Consider the following 26,627-nt stretch of genomic DNA (forward strand, 5'->3'; position numbering starts at 1 on the left):
TCTCCGGTCTTCTGAAAAACAAATTTAACGTTAGTGGGGTGAGCCAAGAAAAACATTAATAAGCTGATTTACTTTACAAGCAACAATGAACAGAGTAATATTTTATAGTAAATTTAATCTTATTTTAGCTTATTGTTATGATCCCTGTAGTATATGGTGCATATATTTATAGTGCCTGACTGGCACTAAATAAAATAGGTTGTCCCCAAAGGAGGAGGCATGGGCTCTTGTTGGCCCTTCAGCCAGGTGGCAGTACGCCTGTAACCTGGATTAAATTTCAACTATGGGGATGAAACTTTTCTTGAAGTCCATGGTAAAGAACGTTGTGTGGGATGGTAAATGTACTGTTAATTGGCTGTTGCCTGTTTTGTGCTATGCCCAAAGCTCGGGGAGTCTAAAACTAGAGGGCATAGGTTTAAGGTGAGAGAGGAGAGATACAAAAGTGTCCAGAGGGGCAATTTTTCCACACAGAGGGTGGTGAGTGTCTGGAACAAGCTGCCAGAGGTAGTAGTAGAGGCGGGTATAATTTTATCTTTTAAAAAGCATTTAGATAGTTACATAGGTACGATGGGTATAGAGGGATATGGGCCAAATGCGGGCAATTGGGATTAGTTTAGGGATTTTAAATAAAAAAGGGCGGCATGGACAAGTTGGGCCGAAAGACCTGTTTCCATGCTGTAAACCTCTATGACCTCTGAAGATCAATATCCCCCACTCACTGTGACTGAATTCTGATTGGTGGGGGGGTGGTTTTCAGCCTTTCAGAGGGAACAGCGATGTGAGTGGAAAATTCGGAGAGTTAGGAAACACGATTCTCTCCAGAGAGATTGCACTTCCCTATTTTCCCTAACCCTTGCTGGTGATGTCACAAGGTTCACACCCACAAAGGGGGAGTATTTCATTTTAATGGATTTTAATAAATTTGAATATCATTATTCAGTCCCAGGAACCCCCCTCTCACTGCACATTTAAACCTTGCTGACGTGACATTGGCGAGGATATGAAAGCTTTTTAAAAACGAAATTCAGTCGAGGGGATCCCCCTGAGGGTGCAAAGGTTAAGTATAGTCCCCATGGGGAGAGGGACATGCCCAGGCAGTGCCCTGGCACTGCCCCAGTGTAGGTTGACACTGCCAGGTTGGCACAGTGCCAATCTGTTCGGATGACAGTGTTGGGACGGCCCTCATTTGAGCCCCATGTTGGGGGTTTCCAATTATGTGTGGTGGGGAGAGGAGAGTGATTAGTTGGGGGGTGGGGGGGAATCACTTGCAAGCATGGAGGGGGGAGTAGGCAGTGGAGGGTTGGGGAGGGAGTTGCTGCCATGGTGGTGGAGGGAGGAGCCTGGTTTCCTCCATTTTGGGATTGGAGGTTGTTTAATTCTAATGCTGATTGGGGCAGCCTTCAAAGAGAGCACCCCGATTTCTGTAGAGTAGGCCTTGCCAGAGTGACGATGTAAATCCCGTCCACTAATTCTTTTCACTCTGAGGTTCAGATCTGGAGTGAAAGCTGGGCTGTGCAGCTGGAGAGCTAGATGCCGGATTTTAGTCTGAGCCTGATACTCTGAAAAAAATGGTATGATTCTGCCCTACGTTATTTTGTACATAATAAAATTTAATGGAAGGATTTTAATATAAATTGCACCAAAGTTCTTCTATAGGCTATGCTAAGACTATTAATCTCTGGTAAATGTTGCAATACTTTCATCTTTTCTCCTAGGTGTCATTTTGCTCCAACACTGCAAAGAAGTATGAGCTGTCACTCATTGTAGAGGTCGAGAATGTTAGCCTGGAAGTGCTAGCAATCCCCATCGTGGCACGGTAACTTCCTCTTTCATTCATCCTGTGTGTATGGATGAAATGGGCCAAGCATGTGAATTAAATTGCAAGCAGAAAGTCATCAACTTTCTACTCAGCATAATACGTTGCAAGTACATCCTTTTTAGATCTATTTTAGATCCACCCTTGAACTTGAAGTTTAGAACTTGAACCTGTAAATTTGAAAAACTTAAGTGTCATTGAAAATGAAAGTCACCCTGTTTCTGTCACAGCTGTTGTTCCACAATGCCAATTTTACACTCAGGAAGCAAATTACAGTTCCAGTGTGTCCAGTGAAATATGGCAATTGAATCATATTATATTCCCAGCCACCAGTGGAGTCCGAGTGCAATGTATGCAGCAGGATATAATTATTCTTAATGTTTTCTTTGTGGTGGGGAGCAGGGGACAATGTGGGGAATGCTCAAGCAAGTTATTCAGGCTATCAATTTCAGTGTTGTTGCTTTGGAGGTACTGCAGTGAGAAGTCTTGGAAATAAGTGTGTCTGACTTGTATCAAGCACAAAATTAACAACCAGGTTCCAACCTGGAAGACGGTGGCAGAAACAGTCAATACAAACTCGGGCAACATTTGCGCATCTCTGCAAAGTTGCTAGGGTCAGTGTGCCAGCATTCCATTGAATTTATCAATATTGCTTTGCATCTTAACAGCAAGGTTGCCATTGCAGAAGTCATATAGAAATATCATGAATATCTGGTGAAGACGCACTGAGAAAAATTGGGCTGATCTTTGACAGTGTAACACTGGCAGGTGAAAATATTGAAAGAAACCTGCCACAGGGGAAAATCTAGCCTTAGCTTCAGACAATGTACAGGTGGAATAAAGTTAGAGGCAATGTTAGGCATGGTCATGGTTTGTTTTTCTCTTTAAATTCATTTGTCTTTGATGGACATGTAACCAAATGTCTTATCATAGAATCCCTACAGTAGAGAAGAAGGCCATTCGGCCCATCAAATCTATATCAACCACAATCCCACCCAAGCCCTTTTCCCGTAACCCCACACATTTCCCCTGCTAATCCCCCTGACATTAGGGTCAATTTAGCATGACTAATCAACCTAACCTGCACATCTTTGGACTGTGGGAGGAAACTGGAGTACCTGGAGGAAACCTACGCAGACACGGGGAGAAAGTGCAAACAGACAGTGACTGAGGCCAGAATTGAACCTGGGTCCCTGGTGCTGTGAGGCAGCGGTGCTAACCACTGTGCCACCCAAATAAAGTCACTGTGAAAATCCCCTAGTCGTCACACTCCAGCATCTGTTTGGGTACAATGAAGGAGAATTTAGCATGGCCAATGCACCAAACCAGCATGTGTTTCAGACTGTGGGAGGAAATCCACGCAGACACGGGGGGAACATGCAAACTCCTCATAGACAGTGGCCTAAGCTGGGAATTGAACGCAGGTCCCTGGTGTTGTGAGGCAGTAATGCTAAACACTGTGCCACCGTGCCGCAACCACTGTGCCACCGTGCCTTATTTAAGACAAAGCAGTTTTTTGTGTTGAAGTCCCTTCAGATAAAACAGACCATATGTCTCAAATTGATAGTCGAGATTATTGTTAATCTTTTTAATTCACCAGGTCATTAGCAAATGATAAAGCTTGCATGTTCCTGTGAGTGTCACACAATGACTGACTGACTTCTTACCAACTTTTCTCCAATAGATGCATTGTTCCTACTTTGGAGGTGGTTAACCCACATCTTGATCTTGGACGTTGTTTTCTGAAGCACCCTTATCAATGCATGATAAAACTTCAGAATGCCAATGACCTTCCAGCATGTTATGGGCTAGTTCCACAGGTTAGTGCTAATTCGAATGAATAGCTTTTGGTGTGATGATGCCAGAGAGGTTATTGCAAAGTATTAGGAAGTGTCTTCTTAATGGAGGAGGATGGCCACTATTGGCTAGATGACCCAAGGTGCAATATGTGAAAACACACTGAATCGCAGGATGTCAGGTAGCACTTTCATCCACTTCAGTGGTTGCCATCAGAGTGCTCTTTGCCTCACTGAGGTTATAACAGGGAGACACTGAATGACAACTGAAAATTGGTGTGAAAGCCATCAAAAGTTGCTCTCACTCCCACACACATGGTGGAGGCCGCGCTCGCCCCAAGACCGGAAATTCCCACCTGAGTTCAACGGACCTTTGCATGGTCCTTTCCCATCTGCTACAATCCCATGGCAGGTAGGATGGGAAAATTCTGCCCACAGTTAAAGATGACAAAAATGACAAGGCAGGAGACAGTCAAAATATGGATAGTTGCAGAAGGGATAAATTAACATTTTTGGCTCTGTATAACATTGTTGGAGGGTTAAACTGAACTGTCCTTTACGAGATAATCTGGGAAGAGGATCATGTGTTTTATAATAAATCTTATCAGTTTTTATTGACTATGACCACATTCAAAACTGGTAGGCCAGATTGTCACGCTCCCTCATAGGTGGGTTTTTGCAGGAGAGGAGAGCATGAAATTGAAGGAACAGGATTCCCTTTGGGTTTCCGCCCATCCCAACCTCAAAGCAGTTCTATGCTGGGGTGGCCACGGCCTTGGACTGGAAGTCTTCCCTTGTTCCAGTTGACGTGCTTAAGTGGCCAGTTGGGCTGTTTCCTGCCCAGCCTCAATTTTTAGGCTGGCGGGAAGATTGAACTTGTGGGGGAAGGCCAAAAGCATTATATCTCGGGTGGGGAGGTGGGGGTGGTTCCATCAAAGACCCTGTTCTGAAGTCAGGCATACCCCTCACTTCAGTTTCGGTGGCCTCCGGACCTCCCTCCCCATGCCCACCCTCTCCCCTGGGACCCGGTCACCCCTTTCTGGCCCCCCAAGCCTCCCCATCCTCCCAATTCTGTGACCCCTTGAACTTACCAAAGCCGCTGCTGCAGGAATTGGAGAACTGCTGATAAATCAGAGTGGCCAACAGCTTTCACGAGTGAAGGGTGTAAGACCCGCCAGTAGCCACTTATTCCTCATTTGAGCGTGAAATGGCTGTGGGGCACTCGGAATCAGTGTGGACTCTTCAGATTCAGGGAAGTGAGACCCCTTGATCCAAAAAATTCAAGCGTAGTTTTGGCTTAATAGTCACAATATGCTCAGAGGTTAGCCTGTGTTGACTAAAAATGAAAGGAATTCAATTTGTATTCTGCATATCGACCCACCCCACATGGGATACATATCATGATGTTAACAGATGAAAAGGTTTGAGTTACTTCATAAATACAGAACATGTATTGATGACTGAATGACGCTATAGCCTTTTTTGATATTCAGAAAATGATTAAGGTAAAAAGTGAGCAATTATAGACCTGTGTTAGTTTAGAACGAATAATTTATATTGCACTAGTATTCTGAAACACTTTTTAGGTGATAACTGAATGGTAGACAGTGAGTAATCAATGGATATAATTAGTTCAGATTCAGAAGACATTTGACAAAGATTCACTTGTGGGTATTTCAAAGGTGCTTACATATTATGGAGTTAAAGACAAATTAAATTAGCTGGATTGAGAACTGACTTATTGAGTGGAAACAGATAGAGGTTTACAGCATGGAAACAGGCCCATTGGCCCAACAGATCCATGCTGCCCTGTTTTTACCACTAAGCTATTGCCAATTGCTGCATTTGGCCCATATCCCTTTAGACCCATCTTAACCATGTAACTGTCTAAATGCTTTTTAAAAGATAAAATTGTACCCGCCTCTACTACTACCTCTGGCAGCTTGTTCCAGATACTCACCAACCTCTGTGTGAAAAAAATTCCCCTCTGGACCCTTTTGTATGTCTCCCCTCTCACCTTAAACCTATGCCTTCTAGTTTTAGACTCCCCTATCTTTGAGAAAAGATGTTGACTATCTAGCTGATCTATGCCCCTCATTATTTTATAGATCTCTATAAGATCACCCGTAAGCCTCCTACCTCCAGGGGAAAAAGTCCCAGTCTGTCTAGCCTCTCCTTATAAACCATACCATCAAGTCCCAGTAGCATCCTAATAAATCTTTTCAGCACTCTTTCTACTTTAATAATATCCTTTCAATAGGGTGATGAGAACTGTACACAGTATTCCAAGTGTGGCCTTACCAATGTCTTGTACAACTTCAACAAGGCATCCCAACTCCTGTATTCAATGTTCTGACCAATGAAACCAAGCATGCTGAATGCCTTCTTCACCACTTTGTCCACCTGTGACTCCACTTTCAAGGAGCTATGAACATGTACCCCTAGATCTCTTTGCTCTGTCACTCTCCCCAACGCCCTACCATTAACTGAGTAAGTCCTGCCCTGATTTGATCTACCAAAATGCATCACCTCACATTTATCTAAATTAAACTCCATCTGCCATTCGTCAGCCCACTGGCCCAATTGATCAAGATCCCATCACAATCCGAGATAAGCTTCTTCACTGTCCACTATGCCACCAATCTTGGTGTCATCTGCAAACTTACTAACGATGGGCCTCCTAAATTCTCATTCAAATCATTAATATAAATGACAAATAACAGTGGACCCAGCACCGATCCCTGAGGCACACTGCTGGTCACAGGTCTCCAGTTTGAAAAACAACCCTCTACAACCACCCTCTGGTTTCTGTCATCAAGCCAATTTTGTATTCATTTGGCTACCTCACCCTGGATCCCGTGAGATTTAAAAGGCCTTGCTAAAGTCCATGTAGACAACATCAACTGCACTGTCCTCATCTACCTTCTTGGTTACCACTTCAGAAAACTCAATCAAATTTGTGAGACATGGTTTTCCACTCACAAAGCCATGCTGACTGTCCCTAATCAGTACTTGCATCTCTAAATGCCTGTAGATCCTGTCTCTCAAAATACCTTCCAACAATTTACCCACCACAGATGTGAGGCTCACTAGCCTGTAGTTCCCAGGCTTTTCCCTGCAGCCCTTTTGAAACAAAGGCACAACATTTGCCACTCTCCAATCTTCAGGCACCGCATCCGTGACAATCGATGATTCAAATATCTCAGCTAGGGGACCCGCAATTTCCTCCCTAGCCTCCCACAATGTCCTGGGATACGCTTCATCAGGTCCCGGGGATTTATCTACTTTGATGCGCTTTAAGATTTCCAGCACCTCCTTCTCTGTAATATGTACACTCCTCAAGACATCACTATTTATTTCCCCAAGCTCCCTCGCATCCATGCTTTTCTCAACAGTAAATACTGATGAGAAATATTCATTTAGGATCTCACCCATCCCTTGTGGAACCTCTTGTGGATTCATTTAGGATCTCACCCATCTCCAGTGAATTGCATTCTTTAATGGCTGAGATCCATGTTCTATAGATACTTCCACAGTGCTGGTAGGGAAAGTGTTTAGGGTTTGACAGTTTTAACAAAAGGACATGGGTGGAATTTTCCACAAAAATTTCGAAGTGTCCTAACTGCGAGAGACATGGGATGTACCATCCTGGTCTCTCAGGCATGCTCCGCATCACAATCTTTTGACACTCAGTCACTTTTTTGGAGAGTTAGGAGCTTGGTGCCAGTACAGGTGGGGGTGGAGCCTAAACACTCTGGTGATACCGACTTCAGAGCGATCGGCCCTCCATGTCGCGAGAGCGTCTTGATCTCTCAGTGCACTGAGAGACCCCCCCCCCAAGACATTGCAACATATGGCGGCACGGTAGCACAGTGGTTAGCACTGCTGCTTCACAGCTCCAGGGACCTGGGTTCGATTCCTGGCTTGGGTCACTGTCTGTGTGGAGTTTGCACATTCTCCTCGTGAGAAATAATGTAGGGAGGAGTTATACAATAAATGGCAGAGTCATCAGGAGTATAGAAACACAGAGGGACCTAGGTGTGCTAGTCCACAAATCCTTGAAGGTGGCAACACAGGTGGAGAAGGTGGTGAAGAAGGCATATGGTATGCTTGCCTTTATAGGACGGGGTATAGAGTATAAAAGCTGGAGTCTGATGATGCAGCTGTATAGAACGCGGGTTAGGCCACATTTGGAGTACTGCGTCCAGTTCTGGTCGCCGCACTACAAGAAGGACGTGGAGGCGTTAGAGAGAGTGCAGAGAAGGTTTACCAGGATGTTGCCTGGTATGGAGGGTCTTAGCTATGAGGAGAGATTGGGTAGACTGGGGTTGTTCTCCTTGGAAAGACGGAGAATGAGGGGAGATCTAATAGAGGTGTACAAGATGATGAACGGTATAGATAGGGTGAACAGTGGGAAGCTTTTTCCCAGGTCGGAGGTGACGATCACGAGGGGTCACGGGCTCAAGCTGAGAGGGGTGAAGTATAACTCAGATATCAGAGGGATGTTTTTTACACAGAGGGTGGTGGGGGCCTGGAATGCGCTGCCAAATAGGGTGGTGGAGGCAGGCACGCTGACATCGTTTAAGACTTACCTGGATAGTCACATGAGCAGCCTGGGAATGGAGGGATACAAACGATTGGTCTAGTTGGACCAAGGAGCGGCACAGGCTTGGAGGGCCGAAGGGCCTGTTTCCTGTGCTGTACTGTTCTTTGTTCTTTGTTCTTTGTCTGCGTGAGTTTCCTCCGGGTGCTCCAGTTTCCTCCCACAGTCCAAAGATGTGCGGGTTAGGTTGATTGGCCATGCTAAAAAACAAATTGCCCTTAGTGGCCTGAGATGCGTAGGTTAGAGGGATTAGTGGGTAAATCTGTAGGGATGGGGGTTGGGCCTGGGTGGGATTGTGGTCGGTGCAGACTCGATGGGCAGAATGGCCTCTTTCTGTACTGTAGGGTTTCTATGATTCTATTCTATGATTCTAACCCCCGCCCCTTTATCAGCGGGTGGCATGTTCTCCCCCAACCCCGACATGATCACATGCATCGCGGCATCAGGGACATCCCTCTGGCTGACCCCTGATATGCCATCCCCACTCCCCCCCATCATGATACCCTTCACGATCCAACCCTGCACATCCTCTCTGCATAGTCCCCCTCCCCGTCATTACCCAGGCCCCATCCCGTGGCACTGCACCTGGCACACTGGTGTCTGGTGGGCACTGCCAGGGTGTCTGTTGGGCACTGCAGGGGTGTCTGGTGTGCACTACCAGATGGGAATTGCCCAACGGGCACTGTCCAGCCATGCCCCTAACCACCTGGGGGTTGGATGGTCTCTGAGGCCCTGGCATGACCAGGTCATCAGGTCTGCGCTAGTGCAGACCAGTTGTGATTTGCGCTAGCGTGACGTCTCCCCAGAGAGCTGGGAAGCATCCAGGAGAGGGAAACATGTGTGCCTAACTCTTTAATGATATTGAAATCCAGTCAACCTCAGGCAATAAGCTTTGCGCCCTTTTTAGTCATGAAGCGGTTCACACCAGTCATAAGGGGTCAGGATGAAAGCAAGCCATTTTGTGCTGGGCATGAATCGAATTTTTAGCTTCACATGCTATTTTCTCAGCTCACCACGCTGATCGGCGGGTGCAGTGAGATAGTAAAATCGTGCCCCATGTCTAAGTTGAGATGATTTATGACTTTGTAGATGGTGCACGCTGTTGCTACTGCCTCACTCTGCATTAATATATTGGGTGAAACAGCCCTTAAAATAAAAACATCTCTCAATATGAATATTTAACTGTAACATTTTTTTAACCTTTGCTGCTACTTTCCTTAGGAGTTGAACAATCAGATTGGTATACTTTATTCCAGTCCTGAGCCTTACGGAATTATTGAATCCTGTTCCACTGTGGAAATTCCTTTAATTGTGGAGGCACAGCATCTTGGAGAACTGAATGCAGAAGTATCTATTGCCCTATTTGGAAAAAGTCAATTTCCTCTTGTGAGTTTTTTCTGAATATGATAAATTTAATTGTGTTGTTCTAGAGTGGAAGTGTGGTCTGTCCTTCTCAATCTGCTCATTGCCCACCAACTGTACATAAGTTTGGACAGGATCACTCATGTTGGCATAGCCATAAACCATGCAATGGTGGCACATGACATGCCACGGTGCTTTCAGTGTATATGTTGAGCAAAAAGTGCTGAATTCACAACTATGGGGATAGGTCAGAAAATGAGTTTAGTAAATCACGTAATTTCAGTAAATGTTTTATAATTTAATCCTGTCCTCTGTACCATCTAACATCTTCATCTGTTTCACTGCTGCTCTAAACTTATATCACCTTTCTTTTCCCCCTCTCCCTCTTATGAGGATACTGACACTTGTTGGGTCACAGATCCATGACCACCAGCTGCAATTCTGGTGTCTCAATTGAATGGGTATTATGTTGAGCCTATACCCGTCAAGTATAGGCAGGATTTTACTTGCCTGCTCCCTGAGATTAAATGTTTTTTTCTGGCTGAGGTCAGGGAAGGGAGATGAGTTTGAAGCCCTCAACGGTGTGTTGCTCAGTGCTACAGCACTTGGTGTATTCACCCACTAAGCCAAAGGGCGAAGCAAACAAATTAATTCAAATTTCAAATCACATTACAAAAGAAAAGGCTGCCCAATTCCACAGATCTCCCACACTATTGTGAAATATGATTAAGGAGTTTAATTGTCTCTTCTTCCCATAGAATTCCAATATTCAGGTCTTTGTTGGTTGCAGGCCAAATACTAAGGTGGCTAAAAACAAAATTCACACAGGATCTTATTACCCTGATAGCAGGGTATAGAGCAAAAGTCAGGAAGTTATGCTAGCCCTTTGTAATTCACTTGTTTAACCTTAGATCAAGTATTTTTGGGCCCCACACTTTAGGAAGCATGTCAAAGCCTTGGGAAGGGTGCAGAAGAAATTGAATTAGGAATGAGGGACTTCAGTTATGTGTATAGACTGGAAAAACTGGGATTGGCTGCCTTAGCACAGCGCGCTTTTGGGCAATTCAATAGAAATGTTCAAAATGATGACTGGTTTTGTTGGGGTAAATAAAGAGAAATTTCACCAGCAGAAAGTCCAGTAACCAGAGGACACAGACTAAAGATAATTGACAGAAGAACAGGAGGGAGATGATGAAAACGCTTTTTGTGCTGTGAGTTGTTTTAATTTTGTCCTGAAAGGATAGTGGGAGTAGATTCAATAATAGGTTTCAGAAGGGATTTGGTAAAAGGATAAAGAAATGAAGGGTTATGGAGGAAGAGAAGGAGAATGATACTAATTAGATAGTTCTATGATAACCTTTTCAAAGAACCAGCAGAAACATAATGGACTGAATGGCCTTCTGAGCAGTATGATAGTTTGATCAATACTCTAGGCTAGAAAGACAGCAATGAAGGCAATCATTATTGACCATGGATTCAGTCATACAACCATCCTCATTGTATTAGTAAGACTTACTATCAACTTAGATGAGGGAGTTTCTGAAATCAAGGGAAGAATGTTGTGCTCCCAAGACAGGTAAAATGAACGTAAAATTGCATGGATGAAGTTCTCCTCAGAAGCCTGCCCACCCAAACCCAGATGCAATTTAACGCTTGGAGGATGGGCAAGGCCTACGGTGGAAAACCTGCCCATTCACCTATTAAGGCTCTTAAGTGGCCACTTAAGCGCCTATCCCGCCAAGTTTCAATTTATAGGCTGGCGGAAGCGGTTACGGGTAGGTAGCGGAAATTACATTTATACTGTTCACCAACTTTGATAGGGAGGGAGAGACCCTTACTCTGAAGGTTCCTCAGAGTTGGGGTGCTCTCGCTCCAGCAGCTCGGGGACCCCCCCCCCCGTCCCAGCCAAACCACGACGCTATGATCGCACTCCTCCCAACTCCCATGGGATGTCCCCGGGACTCCGGAACTTACCTTTTCATAGGTCCTGGGACTTCGTTCCTTGCGGAGCACTGCAATACCGCTTTTGGCCACTAAAGAACTGTCCCCGGCTGAGTTCAGTGGGACTGACCCGCTGCCAGTCAATGCTCAAGTGAACGTGAAATGGCAAAGTTAAGGTTTATTTATTAGTCACAAGTGGGCTTACATTAACACTGCAATGAAGTTACTGTGAAATACCCTAGTCGCCACACTCTGGCGCCTGTTTGGGTCACTCCTCCTAACCAGCACATCTTTCAGACTGTGGGAGGAAACTGGAGAACGCAGAGGAAACCCATGCAGAAACAGGGAGAACATGCAAACTCACACAGACAGTGACCCAAACTGGGAATAGAACCCGGTTCCTTGGCACTGCGAGGCAGCAGTGCTCACCATTGTGCAGTCGAAGTGCAAGAATTAGCAGCTGACTTTTGGAATAGTGAGTGCCAATCGCTCATGATCCTTTATAGACTGATTGATGTCATGCTGTGCCTGCTCTGGATATTTCTGGTGGGCAATCACTGCGTGTGCTTCTTTTGCTAATCAAATAGACAAAATCAGCAATCTTCATTATGTATGTGCACACACCGCTGATGCCTTTTGGAATTGTAAAGATGCCCAATGAGAGTGCTAATGAGTCTAATTTATTTTCTCTGTTTCTGCTATAATCTTATAGCTAAATAGCTGGATTGCAGTTTAATTTACTCAATTAATGACCACAAGGAATACTCATTCCCTTGTACGTTGGATCAGGGAAACCTGGAACAGACATACAAACTGCAAATGCTAGAACTCTGTGATAAAGCTGCCAACATCCGAAAGAGAACAAATTATGATTTTTAGTTGAAACCAAGGAAATGTTCTACCTGTCATGTCGGTCTATCTTCTTATTAACTGATGCTGATTGATCTGCTCTGTGATTTAAAGATTTTCTGTTTTGTATTTCAAGTTCACAGTATTTGCACTTTTCCTATTAAGTAATCATGAGGTTCACTACTTGATCTTAACACATTAGTGGTAGATCATTTTCAACTTTGTTAAAATTGAAGGCAGAAGAATTGATTGCACAGCATGAAATCAAATACTAGTAATGTTGTCTCCTGCACCTTCATTTCCTGGTTCCAACAATTGTTTATTAATCTTGGCACATAGGCACCAATGACAAGGTTGTCAATCCTCAAGAAAAGGTACTGATGGTGGGTGGGTCTTCTTCCAGAACTGCTGTGTTCTATGTAATGATGTTTTTATTTTCATTCATTCGTGGGACATTGGCATCGCTGGCTGGCCAGCATTTATTGCTGTGGTGAACCATCGTTGGTTCCCACTGGATAGTGCTGAGCCAGGGTCTGGCCAGTACTACAAGGATGTACGTATGTTACTGTTGGGTTGTGCTACTTGTTGCTGTTGGGGTTAGGGTGGGTTTGTTACACCTTTGTACTGTAGTGTTGTGGTACATCCCAGTCGGGCTCCGCCTCCTGGGAGAGGTATAAAAGTCCCTGCTCGGGCCGGGACCCCTTCAGTCTGGGATAGTGTATATAATTACTGGCTGCTTCATTACAGTAAATAAAAGCCTTTCATTTACCGAGCTCCTGGCCTCGTGTTTGAGAAGCGCATCAATTGCCCATCCCTAGTTGCCCTTGAGAAGGTGGTGATGAGCTGCCGTCTTGAATCGCTGCTGTCCATGTTCTGTGGGTTGACCCACAATGCCGTTAGGGAGTGAATTCCAGGATTTTGACCCAGCGACTGTGAAGGAACGGTGATATATTTCCAAGTCAGGATGGTGAGTGCTTGGAGGGGAACTTGCAGGTGGTGGTATTCTCATTTATCTGCTGCCCTTGTCCTTCGAAATGGAAGTGGTTTGGAAGGTGCTGTCTAAGGACCTTGGTGAATTGCTGCAGTGCACCTTTTTTGTAGATAGTACACACTGCTGCTACTGAGTGTCGGTGGTGGAGGGATTGAATGTTTGTTGATGTGGTGGCAATCAAGCGGGCTGCTTTGTCCCGGATAGTGTCAAGCTTCTTGAGTGTTGTTGGAGCTGCACCCATCCAGGCAAGTGGGGAGTGTTCCATCACACTCCTAACTTGTGCCTTTTAGATGGTGGATTGGCTCTGGGGAGTTAGGAGATGAGTTACTCGCTGCAGTATTCCTAGTCTTTGACCTGCTCTTGTAGCCACTGTGTTTATGTGGTGAGTCCAGTTGAGTTTCTGGTCAATGGCAACCCCAAGGATGTTGACAGTGGGGGTTTCGGCAATGATAACACCATTGAATGTCAAGGGGCGGTGGTTAAAATGTCTCTTATTTAAGATGGATTTAATTTCGATAAATGCGAGGTGATGCATTTTGGTAGATTGAGCCAGGGCAGGACTTATTCAGTTAATAGTAGGGCACTGGGGAGAGTTACAGATGAAAGAGATCTAGGGGTACAGGTTCATAGCTCCTTAAAAGTGGAGTCACAGGTGGACAGAGTGGTGAAGAAGGCATTCAGCATGCTTGGTTTCATTGATCAGAACATTGAATACAGGAGTTGGGACGTCTTGTTGAAGTTGTACACGACATTGGTAAAGCCACACTTGGAATACTGTGTACAGTTCTGATCATCCTATTGTAGAAAGGATATTATTAAACTAGAAAGAGTGCAGAAGAAATTTACTAGGATACGACCAGGACTTGATGGTTTGAGTTATAAGGAGAGGCTGGATAGACTGGGACTTTTTTCTCTGGAGTGTAGGGGGCTCAGGGGTGATCCTATTGAGGTCTATAAAATAATGAGGGGCATAGATCAGCTAGATAGTCAATATCTTTCCCCAAAGATAGGGGAGTCTAAAACTAGAGGGCATAGGTTTAAGGTGAGAGGGGAGAGATACAAAGGAATGTAGAGGGGCAATTTTTTCACACAGAGGATGGTGAGTGTCTGGAACAAGCTGCCAAAGGTAGTAGTAGAGGCGGGTACGATTTTGTCTTTTAAAAAGCGTTTAGACAGTTGCATGGGTAAAATGGGTATAGAGGGATATGGGCCAAATGCGGGCAATTGGGACTAGTTTCGGGGTTTTAAAAAAAAGGGCAGCATGGACAAGATGGGCCGAAGGGCCTGTTTCCATGCTGTAAACTTCTATAACTCTTATTGGTGATGGTCATTGCCTGGCATTTGTGTGGCGTGAATGTTACTTGCCACTTGTCAGCACAATCCTGGATATTGTCCAGGTCTTGTTGCATTAGAACATAGACTGCTTCAGTATTTGAGGAGTCGTGAATGGTGCTGAACATTGTGCAATCATCGGCGAACATCCCCACTTCTCACCTTATGATAGAGGGAAGGTCATTGATGAAGCAGCTGAAGATTGTTGGGCCTCGGGACACTACCCTGAGGGACTCCTGCAGAGGTGTCCTGGAGCTGAGATGACTGACCCTCCACAACCACAACCATCTTCCTATGTGCCAGGTATTACTCCAACCAGCAGTGAGTTTGCCCCCTGATACCAGTTTTGCTGGGACTACTTGATGCCACACTCGGTCGAATGCGGCCTTGATGTCAGGGGCTGTCACTCTCACCTCACCTCTGAAATTCAGCTCTTTTGTCCAAGTTTGAACCAAGGTGTAATGAGGTCAGGAGCTGAGTGACCCTGGCGAAACCCAAACTGGGCGTCACTGAGCAGGTTATTGCTGAGCAGGTGCTGCTTGATAGCACTGTTTATGACCCCTTCCATCACTTTACTGATGATCGAGAGTAGATTGATTGGGCAGTAATTGGCTGGGCTGGATTTGTCCTGCTTTTTGTGTACAGGATGTGGAGATGCCGGCATTGGACTGGGGTAAACACGGTAAGAAGTCTCACAACATCAGGTTAAAGTCCAACAGGTTTATTTGGCAGCACAAGCTTTTGGAGCGCTGCTCCTTCATCAGGTGAGTGAGGACGTGTGTTCACAAAAACAGGGCATATACAGACACAAACTCAGTTTACAAGATAATGGTTGGAATGCGAGTCATTACAGGTAATCAAGTCTTAAAGGTGCAGACAATGTGAGTGGAGAGAGAGAGAGCCAAGCAAAAATTAAAGAGGTGTGTATTGCCTCCAGTCAGGACAGTTAGTGAGATTTTGCAAGCCCAGGCAAGGCGTGGTGGTTACAGATAGTGTGACATAGACCCAAGATCCCGGTTGAGGCCGTCCTCATGTGTGCGGAACTTGGCTATCAGTTTCTGCTCAGCGACTGCGCTGTCGTGTGTCGTGAAGGCCACCTTGGAGAGCGTTTACCCAAAGATCAGAGGCTGAATGCCTGTGACTGCTGAAGTGTTCCCCAACTGGAAGGGAACACTCCTGCCTGGTGATTGTCGAGCGGTGTTCATTCATCTGCATGGTCTCCCTAATGTACCATCCCTCGGGACATCCTTTCCTGCAGTGTATCAGGTAGACAACGTTGGCCGAGTCGCAAGAGTGTGTACCGTGTACCTGGTGGATGGTGTTCTCACATGAGATGATCCGGCACATCTTGCAGAGGTTGCTGTGGCAGGGTTGTGTGGTGTCGTGGTCACTGTTCTCCTGAAGGCTGGGTAGTTTGCTGCAGACAATAGTCCTTTTGAGGTTGTGCGGTTGTTTGAAGGCAAAAAGTGGGCTGTGGGGATGGCCTTGGCGAGATGTTCGTCGTCGATGACATGTTGAAGGCTCCAGAGAAGATGTCGTAGCTTCTCCGCTCCGGGGAAGTACTGGATGACGAAGGGTCCTCTGTCCGCCGTGTCCAGTGTTTGTCTTCTGAGGAGTTCGGTGCGGTTTTTCACTGTGGTACGTCGGAACTGTCGATCGATGAGTCGACCGCCATATCCTGTTCTTATGAGTGCGTCTTTCAACATCTGTAGGTGTCTGTTGCGATCCTCCTCAACTGAACAGATCCTGTGTATACGGAGGGCTTGTCCGTTTGGGAATGGCTTCTTTAACATGTTTAGGGTGGAAGCTGGAGAAGTGGAGCATCGTGAGGTTATCCGTAGGCTTGCGGTACAGTGAGGTGCTGAGGTAACCGTCCTTGATGGAGATGAGTGTGTCCAAGAATGCAACCGATTCTGGAGAGTAGTCCATGGTGAGTCTGATGGTGGGATGGAACTTGTTGATGTCGTCATATAGTTGTTTCAATGATTGTATACCCTCTGTATACACAGGATCTGCTCAGATGAGGAGGGTTTGTACCTTTAGACTTGATTACCTGTAAAGACTCGCATTCCAACCTTTATCTTGTAAATTGAGTTTGTGTCTGGATATGCCCTGTTTGTGAACACAAGTCCTCGCTCACCTGATGAAGGAGCAGTGCTCCGAAAGCTTGTGCTGCCAAATAAACCTGTTGGACTTTCACCTGGTGTTGTGAGACTTCTTTTTGTGTACAGCACATACCTGGGCAATTTTCCACATTGTTGGGTAGATGCCGGTGTTGTAACTGTCCTGGAAGAGCTTGGTTCGGAGAGTGGTAAGTTCTGCAGCACAAGTCTTCAGTACTATTGCTGGAATGTTATCAGGGCCCATTACCTTTGCAGAAGTGCCAAGCGGATGATCCATCTTGGAGGCACTCCAACCATTTCTTGATATCACGTGGAGTGAATTGAATTGACTGGAGACTGGCATCTGAGATGCTGGGGATCACTGGAGGAGACCAAGATGGATCATCCGCTTGGCACTTCTGGCTGAAGATTGTTGCGAATACTTCAGCCTTATATTTTGCACTGATGTGCTGGGCTCCTCCATCATTGAGGATGGAGATATTTGTGGAGCCTCCTCCTCCAGTGAGTTGTTTAATTGGCCACCATCATTCTCGACTGGATGTAGCAGGACTGCAGAGCTTAGATCTGATCCGTTGGTTGTGGGATCACTTAGCTGTGTCTATCACTTGCTGTTTTTGCCATTTGGCATGCAAATAGTCCTGTTTGGTAGCTTCACCAGGTTGACACCTCATTTTTAGCTGCTCCTGGCATGCCGTCCGACACTCTCCACTGATCAGAGTTTAACCCTGATAAATGTGAGGTGATTCATTTTGGTAGGACTAATTTAAATGTGGATTACAGGGTCACAGGTAGGGTTCTGAAGACTGTGGAGGAACAGAGAGATCTTGGGGTCCATATCCACAGATCTCTAAAGGTTGCCACTCAAGTGGATAGAGCTGTGAAGAAGGCCTATAGTGTGTTAGCTTTTATTAACAGGGGGTTGGAGTTTAAGAGCCGTGGGGTTATGCTGCAACTGTACAGGACCTTGGTGAGACCACATTTGGAATATTGTGTGCAGTTCTGGTCACCTCACTATAAGAAGGATGTGGAAGTGCTGGAAAGTGCGCAGAGGAGATTTACCAGGATGCTACCTGGTTTGGAGGGTAGGTCTTATGAGGAAAGGTTGAGGGAGCTAGGGCTGTTCTCTCTGGAGCGGAGCAGGCTGAGGGGAGACTTAATAGAGGTTTATAAAATGATGAAGGGGATAGATAGAGTGAACGTTCAAAGACTATTTCCTCGGGTGGATGGAGCTATTACAAGGGGGCATGACTATAGGGTTCGTGGTGGGAGATATAGAAAGGATATCAGAGGTAGGTTCTTTACGCAGAGAGTGGTTGGGGTGTAGAATGGACTGCCTGCAGTGATAGTGGAGTCAGACACTTTAGGAACATTTAAGCGGTTATTGGATAGGCACATGGAGCACACCAGGATGATAGGGAGTGGGATAGCTTGATCTTGGTTTCAGATAAAGCTCGGCACAACATCGTGGGCCGAAGGGTCTGTTCTGTGCTGTACTGTTCTATGTTCTATCCAGGGTTGATCTCCTGGCTTGATGGTAATGGTTGAGTGGGGGATATGCCAGGCCATGAGGTTGCAGATTGTGCTGGAGTACAATTCTGCTGCTGTGGATGGCCCACAGCGCCTCATGGATGCCCAGTCTTGAGTTGCTAGACTGGTTCAAAGTCTATCCCATTTAGCATAGTGATAGTGCCACACAACATGATGGAGGTTATTCTCGAGGACTATGCGGTGGTCACTCTTAGCGATAATGTCATGGACAGATGCATCTGCAGCCGCAGATTGGTAAGGATGAGGCCAAGCATGTTATTTCCTCTTGTTGGTTCCTTCACCATCTGCTGCAGACCCAGTCTCGCAGTTATATCCTTTAGGACCCGATCAGCTCGATCAGTAGGGCTGCTGCCGAGCCACTCTTGGTGGTAGACATTAAATCCCCCATCCAGAGTACATTTTGCACACTTGCCACCTTCAGTGCTTCCTCCAAGTGTTGTTCAACATGGAGGAATACTGAGGGTGGCTTCAGAGTTAGCACCAGAGTGAAAGCCTTCATATGTTGGCTCGTGTGATGTCGATAGCTCAGAAAACTTGTAGAAACACTGCAAAGTCCAAAAGAAATCAACCAGCAATTGACTTCCAAGTAGCTGATGATGGCGTTAACATAATGTGAGGAGAGGAATGGGGGATGGGGGGAGGGTGTTGTTCCTACTGTCGAACATGTGCTCCATGTGTACATGGGTAGTTTCAAAAAAGAAATTATTCAAGGGCATCTAGTGAGAGTAGAGAGAATAACGTTTTAATGAAAAGCAGATCAAATCATGCTTAGTAAATGTATTGGAATTCTCTGAGGCTGTAATTTTGCTGAGGAGTAGATGACAGGTATTATGTATCTTGTCTTGAGAAAACAGTCTGTTGTTGGATAAGTAAGATGTGGTGATAGTGAAAGCTATGGATTCGTGAGGAAAGTATAAATCAACAAAGAAATTGGCTACATAATGGAAAATGGAAAGCCATTAGCAATGGTATCAGTTTTAATCTGTTACCTGAGATCAGCAGAGCCCCACAAGTGTTCGAGAGCTGATAATACTGGTTAATAATGTGATTAGACTGTTTATAAGTCTAATCTTCCAGGTTTGTGGAATTTGCCAGGAAGTGCATGTTTAAGATCTTGGAGGACAGGGGTAATTATAATTCCAAGACAAGTATGTTTTGGGTGAAAAGTTAAAATTTTAAAATATTTTAAGCCCAAACTGAAGCTGCCTTAAACCAGTTAAAATTGACAGGACAGAAGGGAAATCCATGCTTCTGGGTTTCTTGACCACTAAACTGCCTCCCTACTCATTAATCACCTCCCTGGAAATGCCAGGATCTGAGTTTCAATTGCTTTTAGAATTTATAGTGCTGGGGGAGAGGAGGAAATATGTATTTTAAATGAAAAGCACCATGTTGGTTGCAAGCTATCACAGTCAGATCGAGGGTGAGATTCTCCCAAAAAAATTCTAAGTGCCAAATTCGTGTAAAAATTGGAGTGAATCCTGCTGGTTTTTTAAGCTGGGATTAAGAGTGGCTTGGCAGCAGCACTACTGATCGAGCTGATCGGGTCCTAAAGGATATAACTGCGAGACTGGGTCTGCAGCAGATGGTGAAGGAACCAACAAGAGGAAATAACATACTTGACTTCATCCTTACCAATCTGCCGGCTGCAGATGCATCTGTCCATGACATTATCGGTAAGAGTGACCACCGCACAATCCTCGAGAATAACCTCCATCATGTCGTGTGGCACTATCACTGTGCTAAATGGGAAAGACTTCGAACTGGTCTAGCTACTCAAGACTGGGCATCCATGAGGCGCTGTGGGCCATCCACAGCAGCAGAATTGTACTCCAGCACAATCTGCAACCTCATGGTCCGGCATATCCCCCACTCAACCATTACCATCAAGCCAGGAGATCAACCCTGGTTCAGTGGAGAGTGTAGGAGGGCATGCCAGGAGCAGCTAAAAATGAGGTGTCAACCTGGTGAAGCTACCAAACAGGACTACTTGCATGCCAAATGGCAAAAACAGCAAGTGATAGACAGAGCTAAGCGATCCCACAACCAACGGATCGGATCTAAGCTCTGCAGTCCTGCCACATCCAGTCGAGAATGGTGGTGGCCAATTAAACAACTCACTGGGATTTTCAAAATGAATCTCCCCCACTCTGTGCATCACAGAGAGACCTCATGTGAATCTTGATAAAAATCAATGGGCAGACCTATTCCCGCTGGAGAGACTGGCAGCATACTGCTGAGTGGGCCACTGAGCATGTGCCGATCTGTCAGAGCGGAGATTGGCGCATGCGCAGTAGCCTTGCACTGCAGGCCTCCCAATCGCTGGCCAACCCGATCATTGGCTCAGCCAATGGTGGCTGCTGAAGAACCTTGTTTCCTTGCCCTTGCTCTTGATGGTCTTCCATCTTATTCTTAAATGCTGCAACTCCTGGATTGCTTGCTGGGCCATTGTTTCAGGCCATTGTGTTAGGGTATTCAGATTCCTTGGCTCATTTTTGAGATACTCTGTGCACCAATTTCAATATCATTCATGCACTTTTAATAAGAACTTCTAACAGTTCTCAAAATTAATTACAAAATTGGCTCCTCTCTTATCTCTGCTTCATTCCCTTCTCTGCCTTCCTTCACTCTGTGTTCTTGCCCATCCTTTCCATCCTGTATTCTCCTCTCTCCCATTCTCCACTCCCTTTCCTCTCTCTCTCCCACTACCTTCCTCTCTTCTCCATGCCATCATTTCCTGTAATTTACTTTCTCCTCTGTAACTTACTGTTATTATTTCTGTAACTCACCGTCGTTATCATTTCTGCTTTCTCTAACTCACTGACTGTAATGTAGTATCCTCATTGTCATTCAGTTACTGTTACTGCTGATGATCTATTATCCTCCCGGTAAGACACTGTCTGTGATCCGTTACTCTCAATGTAACATTGTGTGATCCATTGTTTTCATATTACATTAATGCCTATAATCTGTTATTTTTGCTATAACTCACTGCATGAAATGTATTATCCTCTCTGTAACTGATTGCTTGTAAACACTAATATCTAGTACAGTTCAGCTATATTCAGCTAAAGACGGTCTTGTCATTTTTACCTTCTTAATACACGGTACGGTAGCACAATGGTTAGCACTGCTGTTTCACAGCTCCAGGGATCTGGGTTCGATTCCCGGCTTGGGTCACTGTCTGTGTGGAGTTTGCACATTCTCCTCGTGTCTGCGTGGGTTTCCTCCGGGTGCTCTGGTTTCCTCCCACAGTTCAAAGATGTGCGGGTTAGGTTGATTGGCCATGCTAAAATTGCCCCTTAGTGTCCAGGGATGAGTGGATTAGAGGGATTAGCGGGTAAAATATGTAGCGATATGGGGATAGGGCCTGGGTGGGATTGTGGTCGGTGCAGACTCGATGGGCCGAATGGCCTCTTTTTGCATTGTAGGGTTTCTATGATTTCTATGAATATACTGCTGTGATCTATTATCCTCACTGAATTTCATGTATAGGGATTTAGCAATAATTTTTTGGCAAAGTGTGAAATTGATTTTAATTAATCTGTTAATTTGTGAGCTGGAATCAGAATAAATTTCCATAAAATCTGCTAAGTAATGGAAAAACCCAACTGTTTCATGAATATTCTTCAGGACCTGTCTGTCCCTGCCTAAACTTGCAAATCAGCGACTCCAATCCCACACTATGTGGTTTACTCTTATCACTTCCTGAAGTGGCCCCGAAAGCCAATCAATTGTAAAAATAATTGCTGATGAGGTGAAACTTCATAATCACGATCTCTGAAGAGTAAATGAGGAGCAATAAATGCAGCCTTGCCAACACTACCTGTGGCATGTAATATATGTGTACATATGTGATATGTGTTATGAAATTTCTTTTCTACAAAGAGTGGCAAAAATGTGGAAATCATTACCACAAGGAGTAGTTGAAGTGATTTGCAGATACTTAAAACGGAATCTAGAGAACCTAAAAGATTCCAAAGGAAACAGAAGGAAATGCTGTTAGATGAAGTATGGTGGGAGAATGGACATGTGGAGCATAAACATTGACCAGTTTGGCCAGATGGTCAGTCTCTGTACTGGAAGTTTTATGTAATTCCATATATGTTATCATCACTGAGTTAACTAATAACAACCTATTGTCAGCCATTTATTATCATTTACTATATAGAAAGTTACCTGAAAACATTATTTATTCTGTTTTTTTAACCAGACAGTCCACATTTCTTGCATTGGCGAGGGACCAGTGCTTCATCTCAGTTCCACAAAGATTGACTGGGGAAAGATCCCGGTTCTGACTGATGTCCCAAAGACCATCTGCCTGTCTAATGAGTCACTTATCCCAGCCAAAGTCACGGCCAAAATGGTAAGTCATTTAGACTAATTAAAAAGGAAATATGTTCAGGACAGATGACTAATTGCTTTGCAGATGGGATTTATTGCACACTGTCATTCCTTCAGTTTCTTTCCCCTTTTATAAATTTACTGCTAATTAGGTACCCTATATCCAACATATCCTATTCAATAAAACTCTTAGTTGTCTTTTATGTTTCTTCAAAACAAGAACCAGATCTTAATGGCTGCAGCAGGTGCACGTTCTTGATTCTCTGTTATTCACTTTAAAAAATATTCACAAAATCTCTCTCAAACCTATTTCAAGATTTCTGCTTTAGCGATGCTTATGTCAGTATTATACTGTAGTATTAAACTAAGAACAGAGTTCAAAATGGCATTTGATTTGATGCACAAAGAGCTGATAGACAAGACTTTCATCTTATAAAAGCAAATTACTGCGGATGCTGAAATCTGAAACCAAAAGGGAAAATGCTGGAAAATCTCAGCAGGTCTGGCAGCATCTGTAAGGAGAGAAAAGAGCTGATGTTTGTTTCGAGTCCAGATGACCCTTTGTCAAAAGCTTTCATCTTAAGTAGACAAAAATTCCACCTGATTCTAAAGATAAAAGTGTGTTTGGTGATCCACCTGGAAACATATTCACCAAAATCTTCTGTTGTTGTTCGTGGCTGGATTCTCCGATGTCGCCGAAAGTGAATGGAGTTTTGACTGGAATGCAGCAAGGCGGGCACAAATGAGATCGGAAAGTCCCACCCGTTGTGTTTGGTATGGTAAACCAGCATTGAGATTTTAGTGCAAGGATGAACTCATGCAGTTTAATCAGGAATGAAGTACACAAATTGAGAACATTTCTTGCATTGACTCATCCTGGACAGTTAATGATTCCCTAGTGTCTTAGCAGCTTGGGATATTTTAAGGAACCAAGCTTTGCATTTATGCACTTTTATTGGATTCTAAAAAGTTTTCACATTTTATTGGTTTATCCTAATTTATAAGTTGCATTGGTACTGGCAGCAACACGAGAATCTTGTATAACTGCACAACCTTTTTTTTACATAGAATCACTACAGTGCAGAAGGAGGCCATTCTGCCTGCACCGACTTTCCAAAAGAGCATTGTACACCACCACCACCCCCCCCCCCCCCCTCCGCCTCCCCACGCCACCCTTATCCCTGCTTAGTCATAGAGGTTTACAGCATGGAAACAGGCCCTTCGGCCCAACTTGTCCATGCCGCCCTTTTTATTTTAAACCCCTGGGCTAGTCCCAATTGCCCGCATTTGGCCCATATCCCTCTATACCCATCTTATCCATGTAGCTGTCTAAATGCTTTTTAAAAGACAAAATTGTACCCACCTCTACTACTACCTCTGGCAGCTTGTGCCAGACACTCACTACCCTCTGTGTGAAAAAATTGCCCCTTTGGACTGTTTTGTATCTCTCCCCTCTCACCTTAAACCTATGCCCTCTAGTTTCAGACTCTGGCCTTGATGTATTTGACTTTGGCCTTTATGTATTTGTAGAATCCCTTTGGATTCTCCTTTGCCTTATCTGCCAAAACCATCTTGTGTCCCCTTTTTGCCCTCCTAATTTCTCTCTTAACTCTACACCTACACCCTCTATACCCTTCAAGAGATTCACTTGATCCCAGCTGCCTATGCATATCACGTGCCTCCTTTTTCTTTTGACCAGGGCTTCAATATCCCAAATCATCCAGGGTTAGAACAAAGAACAAAGAAAATTATAGCACAGGAACAGACCCTTCGGCCCTCCAAGCCTGCACCGACCATGCTGCCCAACTGAACTAAAACCCCTTACTCTTCCAGGGACCGTATCCCTCTATTCACATCCTATTCATGTATTTATCAAGACGCCCCTTAAATGTCACTATCATATCTACTTCCACTACCTCCCCTGGCCGCGAGTTCCAGGCACCCACCACCCTCTGTAAAAAAAAACTTGCCTCGTACATCTCCTTTAAACCTTGCCCCTCGCACCTTAAACCTATGCCCCCTAGTAATTGACTCTTCCATCCTGGGAAAAAGCTTCTGACTATCCACTCTGTCCATGCCCCTCATAATCTTGTAGACGTCTATCAGCTCCTCAACCTCCGTCGTTCCAGTGAGAACAAACCAAGTTTCTCCAACCTCTCCTCATAGCTAATGCTCTCCATACCAGGCGACATCCTGGTAAACCTTTTCTGTACCCTCTCGAAAGCCTCCACATCCTTCTGGTGGTGTGGCGACCAGAATTGAACACTATATTCCAAGTTCGGCCAAACTAAGGTTCTATAAAGCTGCAACATGACTTGCCGATTTTTAAACTTAATGCCCTGGCCGATGAAGGCAAGCATGCCGTATGCCTTCTTGACTACCTTCTCCACCTGCATTGCCACTTTCAGTGACCTGTGTACCTGTACACCCAGATCCCTCTGCCTATCAATACTCTTAAGGGTTCTGCCATTTACTGTATATTACCTATCTGTATTAGATCTTCCAAAATGCATTACCTCACATTTGTCCGGATTAAACTCCATCTGCCATCTCTCCGCCCAAGTCTCCAACCAATCTATGTCCTGCTGTATCCTCTGATGGTCCTCATCGCTATCTGCAAATCCACCAACCTTTGTGTCATCTGCAAACTTACTAATCGAACCAGTTACATTTTCCTCCAAATCATTTATATATATTACAAACAACAAAGGTCCCAGCACTGATCCCTGAGGAACGCCACTTGTCACAGCCCTCCATTCAGAAATGCACCCTTCCACTGCTACCCCCTGTCTTTTATGACCGAGCTAGTTCTGTATCCACCTTGCCAGCTCACCCCTGATCCCAAGCGACTTCACCTTCTGCACCAGTCTGCCATGAGGGGCCTTGTCAAAGGCCTTACTGAAGTCCATGTAGACAACATCCACTGCCCTACCCTCATCAATCATCTTCGTCACTTCCTCGAAAAACTCGATCGAGTTAGTGAGGCACGACCTCCCCTTCACAAAATCATGTTGCCTCTCGCTAATATGTCCACTTATTTCCAAGTGGGAGTAAATCCTGTCTCGAAGAATCCTCTCCAATAATTTTCCTACCACTGACGTCAGGCTTACCGGCCTGTAATTACCTAGATTATTTTTGCTACCCTTTTTAAACAAAGGAACAACATTGGTTATCCTCTGGGACCTCCCCCGTATGTGGAGATGCCGGCGTTGGACTGGGGTAAGCACATCCACTCCATCTGACGAAGGAGCTGTGCTCCGAAAGCTTATGGTATTTGCTACCAAATAAACCTGTTGGACTTTAACCTGGTGTTGTGAGACTTCTTACTGTACCTCCCCTGTAGCCAGTTCCCTACTTCTACTAGCCTTGCCCTTCACTCTAAGAGGAATGTGCTTATCCTGAACCCTGGTTAATACACTTTTGAAAGCCTCCCACTTACCAGATTTATCATGACCAATCCATCTAACCTGCACATCTTTGGACATTATTGCACATTCCTTGTGCTGTGGGCCTACACACCAAAACTGAGTTGTGACTGATAATACACAATTGATCTTGGAGCTCTTAAAATGTGTGTGATCAGAGACTTTTCTCCCATCAATCTGAACTGAACATAAAACGAGCTTCTTGAGGTGATTTGAAACAACTGTGTCACCGCCCCCCCCAATAGTTCAATATACATCTTAAAGATCCATTGGAAATCTTGAGAGTTAGCAGAGAAATGAATTCACAGAGAGTTACAATATTACTGCTTCTGCTTTAACCTTCCTTTATACCAGTACAGAATCTGCATTTACTCTAATTATTATAAACAACTGATGGAAATATTCATTAGACAGTTCTAAATTGAGAAAGGATCCATAGGTCTGGATTTTTGTCCCCTTAGGTGTTTAATGGGTGTTGGGAAATGACACAGCTTTCT

General features: G+C 44.8%; 1 protein-coding gene across 1 annotated transcript in view; it reads left to right on the forward strand.

Moving 5' to 3' along the window:
* The window catches only part of LOC144493117 (hydrocephalus-inducing protein-like), a 440,489-nt gene that overhangs the window by 382,895 nt on the left and 30,967 nt on the right, over positions 1-26,627 (forward strand). The window contains exons 15-19 of the mRNA XM_078212019.1: positions 1,716-1,816; positions 3,501-3,636; positions 5,106-5,117; positions 9,437-9,601; positions 22,575-22,727. Coding sequence (XP_078068145.1) covers positions 1,716-1,816; positions 3,501-3,636; positions 5,106-5,117; positions 9,437-9,601; positions 22,575-22,727 — 567 coding nt within the window. The remainder of the gene's footprint in view (positions 1-1,715; positions 1,817-3,500; positions 3,637-5,105; positions 5,118-9,436; positions 9,602-22,574; positions 22,728-26,627) is intronic.

This window comes from Mustelus asterias, chromosome 4, assembly GCF_964213995.1.
Source record: "Mustelus asterias chromosome 4, sMusAst1.hap1.1, whole genome shotgun sequence".
Taxonomy (NCBI): Eukaryota; Metazoa; Chordata; class Chondrichthyes; order Carcharhiniformes; family Triakidae; genus Mustelus; species Mustelus asterias.